The following is a 16,217-nucleotide window of genomic DNA, read 5'->3' on the forward strand; positions in this document are numbered from 1 at the left end:
GCAGTCATACATATAGTCCCCGGGTTACATATGAGATAAGGACTGTACGTTCTGTTCCTAAATTGAAATTATATGCAAGTTGGAACAGGTACAATATTTAAATAAATGCAATTAGGACAGAAGTTTGTCTCAACATATTATTAGGCAGCATAGTGTCAGTTACTTAAAAAATCCCCACTGTGAGCTAATCACAAACAAAGCAAATAAAGTTTTTTTTTTTTTTTTAAATGGAGCCTAGGCATTCATTAACTTGTGGAGCAATCTTTGCTTTGATATGCAAAAATAAACAACTGCAGATCTTGTCTTGGTCATTAAAGAGATACAAGATGTTGCAAAGGAGCTCACCCGCCTAAGATCACCCACAACCTCAGCTGGGTTTAGCAAAAGATATCTTCTTCCCCCTATAAAGCCTCTGTGCTGCACACAAACGAGCAGGGAGGCCTTGTTCTTATCTAGGAGTCATCATTATGTCAGATAGCCTTAACTCGGGGATACCTGTATCATTTTTCTGTTCTAGATTCTCAGTCTAAAAAAACAAAACAAATCTAGTGTGTGTACAGACTCTCTCCTGATTAGCCTGTCACCTGTAATAAGAGAAAAACCCTGTTACATAATTAGGTACCCCATTCCTTGCAGAACAAGCCCCACGTATATCCCCATACCGGTAGGTGCCTTTGAAAGTATGTCAAGCAGTGCTAGATGCCTGCAGGAAAATTCTGGCCAATCCGGAGCTAAATATTAGTGGTGCGCTGCTGAAACTTCCCCTTCATTGAAATTGCACCGCTACTAAAATTCCTGGCATTATTTGGGTCTATAAAACAGTCCAATGAGGGGCCACGCAAGTGATGCCGGGAATAGTAGTAGCAGCGCTATTTCAATGCAGCGCCAGGACAGGGAAAGTTCATATTTAGGATTCCTTTGGGGGCCAAAAAATAAAAATAAAAAGACATTGGGGACCAGATTTGGTCTCCAGGGCAGAGTTTGACAACCCTGCTCTTGAGAGGAAGAGACGAAAGATGGTGTCTCCCTGCAAGGAAAGCGGGACAGATAACTAGGGTTTAGTATCACTTTAAAGAGTTGCATAACTGTAATGGCTCCAAGTTTTCAAGCTGAATGGAAAGACGTTGTAGGCAGGTGGCAGCCCCTGTAATGTGACCCAGTGCTGGATGGTGTGCCCGGCTAAAAGGGGCTTGGGGGATGCCTGCATAGGCCGGGATCAATATTCCTATTTCCTGGTTCACCTTCACCACTTTTAGAATTGCATGTCTAGCCAGCCTATTGTAGAATGAATCAGCATCAACCACTCAATCCAGAGAGACAGCTAACTCAGGAAACCCATCATCTTCAAATTATGCAGTTTGGAAAATGGTTTAACCATATTGAACTATTTGGAAAGCAGGACCAGAAAAATCAGATATACACCCAGCCACTTAAACCTCATCGCAATCCGAAAATGCATTGTTAAACCTATGCTATTAGACCACAGCAACACAAGGGGACATAAAACTAAAGCAAATAAAAGTAACCCAAATCAGGCTGCCCAAGAAAGTATATGCAAGTGCCCTTTAACTGCAACTGAACTACCCCTGTGACTTATCACACCCTTGCTGTGTGACAATTGATAAATGCCCCCCCATTACTTCCCCCTGGAAAAATCTAAAGAAAAACCACAAGAGGACAGTTACATTGTAAGGTCAGAATTTAATGTTTTCTTTGTACAGGATTTACAAGGTGTCACAGCAGACACTAAGATCACACTGTACAGCAGAAATTTCAAGTGTGATGGATTATTAAAAGAACACGATCTTTAAAACCAATAGACGTGAAGATAGGACACGTAAGAATAACAGCAAAAACTGCATCATTCTTTGAAGTGTAAAAGTCTATCCAACTATTACAAGCTCATCAGATGAAAACTCATAGAAGGGAACCTCAAGGTTCAGGGGTGCGGGGCCCTTTCTAATTCTACCAGATGCATCATAATGGGAGCCGTGGCAAGGGCAATAATAGCCGCCGTAATCGCCGGCATTTGCGATGGGCACGCAACCGAGATGAGTGCAGACTCCGATGAGGATCGCCCACTCGGGTTTCTTTACCCTGTCAAGGTCGTGCTGTGGGTCCCTCAACTCGCTTAAGTCGACTGAGGCCTCCTTCTCGATCTCCTTTGCCGTCCTGTGACGGATGAACAGAGGTTTGCCTCGCCATTTGAAGCACACGTTTTTGCCCTCTGGGATTTCTGACAGCTTCACCTCGATCTTGGACATGGCCAAGACATCGGCGGAGGCACTCATGCTGGAGACGAATTGGGATACGACGCTCTTGGCAACGTAGGCCGTGGCAATTGTGGTGGCGCCAGTGATCATGTAGGAGAAGCTCTTTCTGGATTCATCACTGGTCTGGGATGACTTTGTGCTGTCCACAACATCTGCACGGCGATATTCTGCAAAATCTGGGACGGTGACATCACTGTGCAAGAAGCGAACAGAAGAAGGACCTGTGAAGGGCAAAATACAAAGTTATACCAAGAGTGCAGATTCCATTCTAAATACCTTAAACACATCTAAAGCCAAAAACTTTCATTTTGGATAAAGTTGGGAACAGTAAAAACCCTTCTAACTACTGGGCCATCTATGCACAACTGAAAAAGAATATTATTCTGCAGACAACAGGACCTTTTGTCCAAAGCAAGGTAAAAATCACCTGCGGGCAGATATCACCAAGCAAGCACCCCAATAGGAGGACCTGAACCCTGTCCTTTGACAACTCCTAATTTATGACAGGGCCTCAGTTGTCACCCAGATAAACACGGTTCATGCCCAAAGGCGATAACTTCACAGGGCATCCAAATCATCTTGCTTGTGTACAATGCTGAAAATTGAATGGCTGTCTTTGCAGGGACACATCATTCAGAAGCTTCCACAAATTGCAAAACAGCCCAGGAAGACACCTGGACCAGCACATACAGTAAGCCCCCTCCTTCCTCATAACATGCCCCAACAAGAAATCAATCACAAGGGGCAACCCCCTCCCCCAACAGCAAGGGGCGACCCCCTCCCCCAACAGCAAGGGGAGACCCCCAGGGGGCCCTGGCATTGCATTCCTTAAAGTAACTACGAGTGGCCCAATTCCCCCTCCTTCCTACTCACCACTGATCCGGGCGATGGCAGAGACCTCCCCAGCAGCGCTCTGAACCCTCACTGAAGGCCTCTTCGCATCCAGCAACACCTTCTCCCCGTGCAGGGCAACTCCGGACACCACCGGCTTCAGCTGTCCGGCCACGGTATACGAAGTGGCGGACAAGTACGGGGAAAGTGAGCCAGAGCGGGCGGCCAGGGACAGCATGGCGGCGGCAGCTCAGACGAATCAGAACTACGAAGCCGGTCACTGCGACCTTTAACAGGAAGAGGAAGTGGCGTACGACAACGAGATGACGTCATGATGACGCCGTGCGGAACGTAAGAAGCCAGAATAGCGAATCTGCCAGAAAGTGGGCGTGGTTACCGCCCGGAGGGATAACTGCTGGTGACACGTAATTGGGGCGGAGTCACGAGTGTCCTTGTCCCAGGTCGGTGATAGATTCTATGACTTCCGGGTAGGGGGGTAATAAGGAGCTATGGAATACCTTGCAATTTCTGCAAAGGCTTTAATTAAATATTCATGTAGTCATCGTGTGCTATATATATCTGGGGACACAAACTGTAACATTGTGTTCCCTTTTTATAATACAGGGAATAAGACATTCACCTAAACATTCACCTTTCAAATCTATATGTTTCAGTATTAGTAAATGGTTCCCATCAGCTTCTGTTTTAAATAGAGAGTCTCAGGTATTGTATAAGAGGCAGGGATGTGACAATGGAATTTTCCATTGTGACTCCAGATGGCCCCCCGGTGGCTGGGCATTTGTGTGCGCCATAAACAATGGTGGGTTGTCTGTAGTACAGGGACCCATTCCCCTGGTGGTCTTATGCTGGGTACGCACGTTAGACATTTGTCGTTGGCAAGGATCGTTCATGTATGAAATATGAAGGAGCGTTGTACATACAGCGCTGTACTGCTCTATGGAGGGGAAGAACAACGGAGTGGCACCCCACTGTGCTCTCTCCCATTTTCTGTATTGGAGTCGTTCCTTGTTCGTCAGGCAGGATTCATGAAAGACGTTGGAAGAGCGCTACACACACTTCAGATTCTCCTCCGAGAAGCGATAATCAGACGAGAATTATCTGACCTGTGTACGCAGCCTTAGTTGCTGCCCACCGACATCTACACAGGTCTCGCCAGCAGAACCCCATCCGAAGTTCAGGTGTCACCATTATTACACCAGTCACATTGTGCTCCCCCTCTTACTTGCAATGTGACCCCCAATCTGTCAGACATTGACCCCCCACCCCCACCAGCCTCAAGGTTTTGTGAGAAGCCTTGATGCGATCTACTTGGGGCACCAAAATTATTATTAATATTTAGTGGTATATAGGATAAGGCAGGCATGTCCAAAGTCTGGCCCAGGGGCCAATTCCGGCCCTTGTTCAGATTTCCACTGGCCCACAGCCTCTGTCATAAATTCAATAATATGCGGCCCGCCGGCACTTATGACCACAGTGTAAAATACATGCATACAAAAAGCTATTTTATATTTCATTAGAGTTGATCAAGCACCTTGCAATTATCAGCCCACTACTCAACGGGCATAATCGGCAGGACGGGTGTCCCCATGTGTGCACAGGGAATCCCCTCCGTCATTTTAGAGGGGGTAAGCTGAGCGCACCAGACTCCATGCACAGGGAATCTCTCATATCACCCTGGTGGGCGTGTGCTGTGCGGGACCCACGCGGATTACACCCACACTGAGTACATGCTGAATGTCCCCCATACATTTTCACCTCACTAAATCTGGCCCTCTTTACAAAAAATTGGACACCCCTGGGATAGGGTTACTATCCTCTTTCACTTAGTTCATATTAAAGTGCTAAACCCAATGTAATAACTAGTACAAAGGAAAAACAAGAGAGAAAGCTGAGGTTTGTTTGCAAAAATAAAGATATGTATTAAAAAGTCGTACCATGTTATAGATAAACCACCACCGTGGACAAATAAACAACTGACAGAAATACAAGTTACAAGATAATGTGGATAGGTGACTCCCAGTTAAATTCACTGGTAAATACAACCTAGTCACTATATATAGGCAGCTAAGTATTTTTTATAAACAATTGTGCAAAACGTCTCGAACCGACTCGTTTCGCTATTAGGCTTCCTCGGGGGACATGGTGAAAGTGCTATATGGCTGTAAAGTGAAATAATATACAGATAAAGTATCACTGTATGCAATCATACCATAACAACGAGTAATAAGATTGTTGAACCTTTTTATATGTAAGAATTATGCTTAATACAAAATAATATTTTGCTATAACACCCTGTCTGTTGATTGCCTTTGTTTATATATACCATATTTCTAGTGTTTGTCATATATCTCACTATTCAATTCGACAGCTATTCGATCGAATAGGGGGATATTGTTCGGGTGATCGAACGTCGAATTTGAACATTATTAAAGTCAATGGGGGGAAAATTTGTGTTATTTTTCGGGACTATGAAGAACTGAAAGAGCAATCAGGGTTGCTGATTGCTCTTGCAGCTCTAGCGTAACTATAGTATGTGTTTTTGGATAGAGATTCTCCTTCCAAGAACACAGGAGTCCCACGGGGTTACCCGGGCACTAGAGCCTAAATGGGGACAAATCTCCCCATTCATTCACCTAGTGCTCTGTGATTGGTTGGGGAAAGGAAAATCCTGATGATGCTTGTGTACAAATGAGGGCTTCATTTGTACACATGAACATGGGCATTCAGTCAGAACTGGTGGCTTGCTCAGTAAACAATGACAATGTTGACTGTAAGCCGTGTTCTCCCCGGCCCCTTTTAGCTGGGCGCACCACCCAACACTTTTTAGTAACCACATTTTTGTTTCTACGTCAGGTTTTTCTCTGAAAACCATATCTCAGTAGGTTGCCAGCCAGTGACCTTGACCTCCACCTTCCCTGTGACCCCTGTGCCTTATTTATTTCTCTGTCCATCATATGACCCTTGTCACCTCCCCCTGTGACCTCCATGCCCCCTATGATACCCCTCCCTCCTTGAGCTCCATCTCTTCTGTGACCCTTGTGCCTCTTATGACCCCTGTGAATCTTTTAAATTCTCTTTCCATCCTGGGACCCTTGTGCCTTCCATGACCCTTGTGCCTCTTTTACCTCTATCTCTCCTGTTACCCTTGTGCCTCTTATGACCCCTGTGCCTCTTTTGAATTCTCTGTCCATCCTGGGACCCGTGTGCCTTCCGTGACCCTTGTGCCTCTTTTACCTCCATCTCTCCCTTGTGGTTCCTGTGAACTCTTTACCTCCTTTAATTTTGGTTTCTCTTATGACCTCTGAGTCTTCTTTAAACTCCATCCCTCCCATGACCCCTGTACCTCCTTTGACATCTGTGCCTTCTTGGTCTCCTTGCCTCCTGTGACCTTTGCATCTTCTGTGAGCTCCTTGCCTTCTTTATGCTCCATCCTTCCTGTGATCTCGGTGCCTCATTTAAACGTTATCCTTCCTGTGACCCCTCTCTCTCCTTTGACTTCTGGGCCTTAGCTCTGTGACCCCTGTACCTCCTTTGACCAGCACTCCTCCCGTAAACCTTGGCCCTCCTGTGACCTCCATATGTTCTTTAAGCTTCATCCCTCCTATGACCCCTGGCCCTCTTTTGACCTCATTGCCTTCTTGGTCTCTTTAGCTCCAACCTTTGTGCCTTTTTATCCTCCTTCCCTCCTGTGTCCTTTGCTCCTCCATTGGACTCTTTGCCTCCTTTAAACCTGGTCCCTTCTGTGACCTCCATGCTTTTTCTCCATCTTTCTTGTGACCCTTGTCCCTCTTTTGACCTCTGTGCCTCTTTGATCTCCATAGCTCTTTTGACCCCTGTGCCTCCTGTGTCCTCCATGCTTTCTTTAAACTCCATCTCTCCTGTGACCCCTGTTCCTCCTTTGATGTCTGTGCCTCCTTGGTCTTCATAGTTCTTGCAACCTTTGTTCCTCCTGTGACCTTTGCTTCTCCCTTGCCACCTTCTTGCCACCATTAATCTCTGTCTTTCCTGTGTCCTCCATGTCTTTTTTTTTCAAACTCCATCGCTCCTGTGACATTTGATCTCTGTGCCTCTTTGATCTCCATATCTGCTGTGACCCTTGTGCATCCCGTGACCTCTGTTCCTCCTTTGACCTCTTTTCATCCTAAGACCTTTGCACCTCTTGTGAACTCCATGCCTCCTTCAAGCTCTGTCCTTGTGACCCTTGTCCCTCCTGTAACCACCATGCCTCCTTTGATCTTTATCCCTCAGGTGACCTCCATGCCTACTTTGATCTCCGTTCCTCCTGTGACCTTTTTGCATCTTGTGATCTCCATGTATCCTTTAACCTCTGTGCATCCTTTGATCCACTGTTCCCCTGTAAACCTTCCCAGGGTCCCTGCTTGCTTCTCCACTTACCTTGAGACTTCTTGGGACTGGTTGCCAACTTTGCACCTTGCTGTTGTGTCCATAACCTGGAATGCTTTTACAGCAAGGCTTTCATTCATTGCACGGTGTCAGGTGAACCCCAGGTTGTTCCGTAGATTTTGCAGCTTGGTCTTTTTTAACTACTTACTGTACACATTTTGTGCTATTATACTGAAAACCCACTGCCTGGACAACCCAACTTCCCATAGATTCAGACCATGTTTGTGACAAATGTCCCATAAGAGCTCACCGTAAATGCTCCAGGGCTGCCATTCACCATATATAAAATACACACATACAGACACACACAGTGAAAATTTTCCTTTATGAGCTAAAACCAAAAGGGGTAATCAAAGTGCGTCCACTGAGCACGACATCACAGCAGAAGGAACATTTTCATCCAGTAATGGCTTCCACGCTGTTTATTTATTTTTTCTCATCTTAAAAAGCAATACTTAAAGGCTTTAAAATCCACACGTCTTTGGTAAGCCGGTGGCAGGGAAATGAATTGTTAAAACTAACTCAGTAGAGAAAGACTACGAACCAGAAAACCTGCGGCAGACAGTAATTCCAGGTAAAGGGCAAAAAAGGAAAAGAAATAATGAATAAATAAATAATAAATCCGAATCTAATGGCCCAAATCAAACCCAGGAAATATGTTTTTCAAAGCAGTGCCATTGTGTTAAAGTAGAATAAACTCAAAGGTTAAAGTCGTGTAAAGTTAACCTTTTACAAATAAAGAGTTATAGAAGAGCTGACACATTGGGGCTAATTTACTAAACAAGTTTGGGCTGTTCTCTTATCAAGGTGAATTCTTACTTCACTTAGCTTAGTGAATGGGGTGATCATTCACTTTGCAATGAATACCCAATCATGTGCATGGAAATTAAAAAAAAAAATAGGATTTTTGCTTGCACATAATTGGATAGTTGAAGTCAACAGAGCTCCTTTTTAATAATTAAATTAAGCGAATTATCGCTTGCAATGAGATTCACTTTCAGATGTGAGCAGTCCTGTTTCCTAAAAATATAAAAATACCACTTATCCTAAATTCTACAGAGCCTCCAATCCCTCCATACGTGGCCTCGATTCGGGCTCACACCACCCTGGATTCCTTCTTTGACGCGGCGCAGGGGAAGCGAGGATTTGGCTAGAGATCGGGCTTGCACAGAACGAGCCGCCCAAAACCTCCTGGGATATGTGTCGTAGCAGTAAAGACAGTAGGGGGAGAGTCTTTCCCATTTCTTTTAGACTTAAGATGGAAAAACAAGATCATTTTTACTGTATATAAAAGGTTTATCTAGTATCATATAAAAAACATTTTGGTTATAGGTCTGCTTTAAAGATCACTTCAGCCTGACATCAACCTGATTCAAGGATAAGGTTGAAGCCGTTGTTTTTTTTTTTTTGGAAATGCTTTTAGTTTGCCCATTTTATTAATCCCCAGTTTTGCCAATATCCTATTTAATGTACAGCGCTGCGTAATATGTTGGTGCTATATAAATCCTGTTTATTAAAAATAATAATAATAATATCCTTATTTTTATTGTCATCCTCCACCCAACCACCCAGGCTGATTGGCTTTACCTACTTCATCCAAGTTGATCAGATTGTATTATAGAGTTTGCCATCTTTTGCTCCGTTAAGACAGGGGTATCAAACTCAAATACACAGAGGGCCGAAATTAAAAACTTAAATCAAGTTGCGGGCCAAACTTAAAATTTATTGATAAAATTGAGGAATTTTTTTCCTTCTCATTAGATATAAAACATTTTCATATGGAAACAAAGAGGTTTTGCTTCACATTCAATCTGGACTTATAATAGAGAAGGAGACCTAAGAATTTTTTTTTAAATTTTATTTAGGAAACAATCTGATGCCTCTTTCTCTATTTGTACCCTTCTAAGGTAAATTTCAATGGTAACCTTTTTGCACAGGCTAACAATAATAATAACAACAATTTTCTTCTATGAAAACTGCTTATTACTGCATGCTCTTCTTATGTGTTCCTGTTTGTTCATATTGAGATTAATTGTTTTACTTTGCCAGAGAATGCAGTGTGAAACCAAATTATATGCTGCATTCATTTGGTTTAACATTGCATTCTCCGGCACAGTAAAACAATTATTATAGCAATAGCTCAATATTAATTCCTGATAATAATAATCCTGATAATTTCTGAATATTGAGTTTACCTGTCAGTATAAACTCAGCGAGGTCCACGCATAGGCTGTTGTTCAGTAGACACGAGTGATCCCGCTACTACAATTCCCGGCATCACTTGCATCTATAAAATGTGGGGCCACGCATAGGCAGAGAGTCCACTGGTCTAGAGACGTGAGTGATGCCGGGAATTGTAGTAGCAGCATTGTACTCCCGTCTACAGAACAGCAGCTAACCCGTCATTACTACGGATTGCAGTAGCGGCGGGCCACCTGCAATTCATATTGGGAATTCTTTTGGGGGCCATATAAAAAGGACGTTCCGGGCCAGATTTGGCCTGTGGGCTAGAGTTTGACACCCCTTGTGTTAGGAGATTGAGGTTGTACAATTGCTCACTACTTGCATCTTGGGACTACAACCAGGACCACCATCAGAAATGTCTAAAAACTGCAGAATTGTAAAGGTCAAGCTCTTGTTCCCCCATGTTCGATGCACCTCATATGGGCATTTTAATGCAGGAATGCAAAGAATTGTACTAAGGAATATATTGTTCTTCCTATTTGGGTTTTATCTGAACGACCCCCCACCCCACATCATCACTTGCCCTACAGAATCCAGAGAGGGGAGAAAATTAATATTATTAAACAGTATTTATATAGTGCCAACATATTACGCAAAGTTCCACAATAAATAGGGGTGGCAAATGGCAGATACAGACAGTGACACAGAAGGAGGAGAGGACCCTGCCACGAAGACTGTACAATCTAAGAGGTGGGGAAGTATCACACAATAGGAGGAAATAACGGTAATGCAGCATGCAATCACACTTGGCCCATAAGCAAATTTTCTGTCTACCCCTTTGCATCTATACATTATTTGCATTCACTTTTCAACTTGATTTTTATTAGAATTTGCCTTTTCCGTTGTTGGCTTTCATTGGGGTTTAATCCTTCTTCTTTTCCCAAAAGGCAAAAAAAACTCTCTGAATTAAATATACATCAGTACACTCTCCCCCGCCCAAAAAAAAGTAAAATATCCAGCAGATTTTGTTCAAGCTGCTCAATGAGTCTGCAAAATTATACCCACAGCAAACTCCATATTTTTACAGCAGAATCAACTCATCTAATATGAGCGCAGTCATTCTTATTTACATACAGTAATGTATTGAAATCCATATGATGACAACCACCAGGAGAAGGCCACATACAATTACTTCAATGCAGGTTTCTGGATCCCTATCAGCTGACCCCATCCAGCTTCATATCATGGAAATTGCCTGTTACATTTCCATGAGTACATAATGAATGCACATATGTGCTCATCATGTTATTTCCTATACCTATCATCTGCATTTGGGAGATTGTAGTTTATTGTATCTGGATATGGAACATTGGAATACCTATAATCCAGCTTCACACTCTGTGTCTCCATACACGGGAATAGAATTATGCTTGCATTGTGAGAAGTGGGAACTCTTGCTTGAAATCGCAAATCCTTACTGGAAGGAAGAAATAATATACTGCTGATGAAAAAAACATCCCCACAGAGCCGCAGCAGATTATATGCTCTGTTCTGCCATCTGCCATAATCCAGGCATAGACATGTTTGGAATATGTTATGTTCAATGTGAATTGTGATGTACATACCAGGCTAATGTCAAAGCACACAAGAGAAAAGGAAGGGTTGTCACTTTGGTACATAACAAGGAAAAGAAAGAGCTATGGTCTTGTAGCTGTACAAGAATGGTGATTTATAGTTTTCATTAGTGATGGGTAATCCCATCCGGATTTGATTGGCCAACCAACGATGGCTTCGTACTAAGTGGTAAAACCTCTCACTTCCTGTTGCATCTACAAAATCAAGCAAAATGTCCTCAATAGGACACATGGCAAATTAAAACCTTATAGTGGTTTTTTAACTATTTTTTACACTCTACAAAACAAAAAAGTTTGGACATTAGATATGCATTGAGTTACCTAAATGAAGAATACCAATGGCATAGTTTTGATTTTGCAGTTTAATTCTCCAATTCCTGAGTTATAGAGGAAAGCTAAAAGAAGGGGATGCAGCCAGTCCTTCCTCTCTACCCGGGACATGTCTCAGCCTGGCAGTGCCAAAGATTTCTTGGTTTGGCTACACATATTCCATACACTCATATTGTTTTATAAGGCAGCCGTAAATTCCATTGTCAGGATCGTCTTGTGAGAAGACAGCAATGTCATGCTGAATATATGGCTGCTCCAATTGCAACCAGAATATCTAAAACCCTCATTTTACATGGAAATAAATGAAAGTCATTGAAGGGGACACAATTGGAGAGATTTAACTGATACTGCGGATATACGAAGGTGACTAGTGGATTCTTGTTGTTGTTTTATAGCAATGTTTTACAGAAGACCTGTCGTAGTATAGGTGAGCTTGTATTACTGTACTGTTAAAGGTGCAAGTTCTGGCTTGTAACACTTCACTAACTAGTAGCCTTTATTTGGGGTGCAACCATGGAGTTGTAACAGTGTAGTTTCATTGTATCTCTTCTCCTCACCCTTCCCGTCTCCTCACTTTACATTGCTCAATTCCCCTTTCCCATCCTCACCCTTTCCGTCTCCTCTCTGCTTTTCTTGCCTTTCCTGTCTTCTTCTCTTTACCCTTTGTGTCTGCACTCCTTACATTTTCCATGTCCCCTCCTCAATATTGTTTTCTCATATTCTTACCCTTGCTGTCTTAACTTCTCACCCTTTTGTCACTTCTCCCCACTTTTCCTTTCTCATCCTTCCCTTTATCTCCTCTTCCTTTCCTCATCCTTTGTCTCCTCTCCTTACCTTTTCAGTCACCATTCCCCACCTTCCCTGGGTCCACCCTATACCTTTCCTTACTCCTCTCCTTACCCTGCATGTCACCATTCCCCACCTTTCCTTTTTCCCTTCCTCACCCTTCCAGCCTTCTCTATTCCCTTATGTCTTCATCTTTGCTGTATCTCCCACTTACCCTTCTTGTCTCTTCTCATCATTTTTTCTTCTTCTTCATCCCTCCTGTCTTTACTGCTTACCTGTCTCCTCTTCTTGTTCTTCCAATTTCAGCTTCTAAAGCTACGTACACACTTCCAATTATTATCGTCGGAAAACGAACGACGAACGTTCCTGCACGATATATACGAACGATCGTATAGCACCGATCCTGCACATAGAGGTAACGACACGATCGTTCGTAGATATTGTACACACAATAGATACGATCGTTTAAGCGATAGAGGAACTATGTGCACGACAGGAAAGTGAACGGACGTTCGTTCATCACGCATGCTCTGATCAACGAACGACCATACACACGAACGATGTTCAACGATCGTCGTCCAATCCGATCCGCCGGTCCGGTCGTTCGTTTCCAACAACTTTCCTCGTTCGTCGGCGTCGTTGGTTACTTTTTTACGAACGATTTTTTGCCCAATCGATCGTTCGTCGTTCGATTGGAACGATAAAAATTGGAAGTGTGTACGCACCTTTACACTTCCTGTTATCTCACCTCCTTGAATCTCTTTTCACTCCTTTCCATTTCCCTTTCCCTTTCCCTTTTTCATTTATTTTTACATCCCCCTTTCTCTTCCTTTTCCCTTTCCCTAATCTTTTCCCTTTCTTATCTTCTTGTCTTTCCCTTTTGTATACCCTACCATTTTCTCTTATATTTTCCTTTACCTTTCTTCTTTCCTTTTCTTTTCCTCGTTCCTTTCCTTTTCCTTTTTTGCTTTCTTTTTCATCATATTCTTTACTCATCCCTCTTGTTTTTTTTTGCTCACCTGTCCTATTACCTCCTCTCCTTACACCTCCTGTCTTCCTTTCCCCTTTCCCTTTCCTTTTCATTTATGCCTTTCCTATGCCTTTCCCTTTCCTGTTTCCTTTGCTTTTCTTTCCTTATCCCTTTTCCCTTTCCCTTCCTGTCCTTTTCTATTACCATTTTCCTTTCTTTTCCATCACATTGCTCCCTTCCTTCCATCTTATATCTCCCTCCCATCCTCAAAATTTAATGCCATTTACACATTCATAGCAAATTTATATACAACAATCCAGTATTGTTATATGTAACTATAACAGCAGTTAAGCGGTAAATCAAACGTTACAATAAAAATGCTTTTCATTTGCAGATCTGCCGCAAAGTCTATCATTTGGCAACCCGTAAAGCAATCTGTGGCCTGCAGCGCTGCGCATTATCAGGCTGGGCAGTCCCGCTACCCTGAGTGAGACACCAGCAAGCAATAAATGTATCCAGGCACAGCAGCCAGACGCTGGATCTCCCTGCTGGAGGCGGCTGGAGGGAATTTCAGTGAAATGCAGCAGCTGTCAGCCGCCTCCCCGCTGCCATTAAAATGATCTGATTGCAGCGACTGGAGTTGCCATCCCACCAAATCACAGAAAGCTTGTTACGGGTCAGGCTATAATAAACCAACCTAGCAGTCTTTGTTTTTACTGTTTGTAGATATCTTAGGTGTGTTTCAGTATTAACTGCAGACAGAGCAAACCAAGAAAAATTCTCTCTCTTCTCTCTCCCTTACTCAAGATATAGAAAAAGCATAACAAGTGCTGCAACCTTGTCAATTTTTCTATTGTGAAAGACTGTGGATAAGTCTCTGTCTCTCAATTGTAAGTTTTGCATATCAGGGCAGAATATCATCAGATTTTAGCAACTAAGTAGCAGCTGGGTGCTGCTTATCATTTCATAAATTGATCATCAGCAAGTGTGTGCACCTCTATCAAAGCAGAAATTTTGGTAGTTTGCTGCTCTGAAGCATTCAGGTGTGTGTTCACACAAATGCCAAGGAGGAAAGGTATCATCAATAAACTTAGAGGATCAATTGGTGCTGCCCATGAATCTGGGAAGGGTTATTTATTAAAGGCCATTTCCAAATCATTTGAATTTCATCATTCGAAAGAATGTTGAGGCAGGGCTTGGGTTTGCAAAGTTGCATCTGAAAAAAACACAAGTACAATGTCCTTTGTACATGGGCCAACAAGACCAACATGGGCAGCACGGTGGCTCAGTGGTTAGCAATCTGGCCTTTGCAGCGCTGGGTCCCGAGTTTGAATCTCGGCCAGGACACTATCTGCATGGAGTTTGCAGGTTCTCCCCGTGTCTGCGTGGGTTTCCTCCGGGTACTCCGGTTTCCTCCCACGTCCCAAAAACATACAATAATGATAATTGGCTTCCCCTCAGTATTGATCTTGGACTACATTAATGACATATGACTACGGTTGGAACATTAGATTGAGAGCTCATTTGAGGGACAGTTAGTGACACGACTATCAACTTTGTACAGCGCTGCGTAATATGATGGCGCTATATAAATACTGTGTAATATTAATAATAACATTGAGGTGTTTGGCCATAATGCATAGCACCAAGTTTCCAAGAAAACAAACACAGCAGATCAGCACAAACAAGTCTTGCCAAATATCAGCACAATAATAGAGGGGTGATCATTTTGGCTTGTTTTTCAGCCGCAAGACATGGGCATTGAGTTGACCATGAACTCCTCTGTATACCAATGCACATTGCCAACTTAAGGCCATTTATATGACAGCTAAAGCTTGGCCAAAATTGGGTTATGCAACAGGATAATGTTTCCAAACTCATCAGCAAGTCTAAAACAGAATGGCTGAAAACTAAAATAATCAAGGTGGTGTGATGGCCCAAAGTGGAGACCTTAATCAGATTGAAATTATGTGGTGGGCCCTTAAAAGAGCTCTGCATAACCACAAACCTCAATGAACTGAATCAATGCTGTAAAGAAGAATGGGCCAGAATTCTTCCATAACCATATAGGAGACTGATAAAGTCATTCAAAAAAGGATGACTTTGAGTTATTGCTGCTAAAGGTGGTTCTACAAGCTATTGAACCATGGGGTGTACTTAGTTTAATTTATCCCTTTTGGCTTTATTTTTGATATGTTTGAACCTTCCAGGGTATGATGTCTTGATATGTAGAACCTTAGATGCAAAAGACTTTCTTTTTATTATGACTATATATATATATATACCGTATATATACCCACTGGACACTTTATTAGGCATACATTGCTAGTACCATGTTGGATTCTCTTTTGCCATAATTCTTTGTATCAAAGATTAAACAAGATGCAGGAAACATTGTCAGGGATTTTGTTGCACATTAACATGATAGCATTACACAGTTGCTGTAGATTTGTCAGCTGCACATCCACAATGCAAATCTCCAATTTAAAAAGGAACTAAACCCAAAAGTGCATGAAAACAAAAAAAAATCCACTTACCTTCAAATCCCGCAGGGCAGTCCGATCCATCTGTCTTCCATTGGGTGCTGCACCGGGTGCCGTCATCTTCTTCACCTTTTCCGGGTTCTTCTTCCTAGACGCGAGATCAGGTAATGTAGGTTGGAAAAAAAACTTGCCGATCCCACTGCGCATGTGTGAGATCGGCAAATTTTTTTTCTCTATGAAAAGACTCCTTTTGCGCATTCCCCAGATGCTTGGGCATGCGCAGGAGGAGCACCCAAGAGCC

General features: G+C 42.9%; 1 protein-coding gene and 1 long non-coding RNA gene across 2 annotated transcripts; one reads left to right on the plus strand and one right to left on the minus strand.

The window, feature by feature from the left end:
- Positions 1–1,681: 1,681 nt before the first annotated feature.
- UQCRFS1 (ubiquinol-cytochrome c reductase, Rieske iron-sulfur polypeptide 1) lies at positions 1,682–3,405 on the minus strand. Its single transcript, XM_072422392.1, has 2 exons — positions 3,147–3,405; positions 1,682–2,494 (listed from the first exon to the last, which is right to left on the minus strand). Exons 1-2 carry the CDS (start codon positions 3,340–3,342, stop codon positions 1,884–1,886), a joined length of 807 nt encoding a protein of 268 aa, XP_072278493.1. The 5' UTR covers positions 3,343–3,405; the 3' UTR covers positions 1,682–1,883.
- Positions 3,406–3,504: 99 nt separating this feature from the next.
- On the plus strand, positions 3,505–14,533 carry LOC140338212 (uncharacterized). The gene is made up of 2 exons (XR_011922210.1): positions 3,505–3,565; positions 13,828–14,533. It is a non-coding gene; the product is annotated as an uncharacterized lncRNA (long non-coding RNA).
- Positions 14,534–16,217: the final 1,684 nt, after the last annotated feature.

Source organism: Pyxicephalus adspersus, chromosome 9 (assembly GCF_032062135.1).
Source record: "Pyxicephalus adspersus chromosome 9, UCB_Pads_2.0, whole genome shotgun sequence".
NCBI classification, from domain to species: Eukaryota; Metazoa; Chordata; class Amphibia; order Anura; family Pyxicephalidae; genus Pyxicephalus; species Pyxicephalus adspersus.

Coding starts and splice junctions, on each gene's coding strand:
- UQCRFS1 (XM_072422392.1), bottom strand. CDS start 3,342: ATGCTGTCCCTGGCCGCCCGCTCTGGCTCACTTTCCCCGTACTTGTCC. Junction 2,495..3,146: donor TGCCATCGCCCGGATCAGTG/GTGAGTAGGAAG, acceptor TGCCCTTCACAG/GTCCTTCTTCTGTTCGCTTC.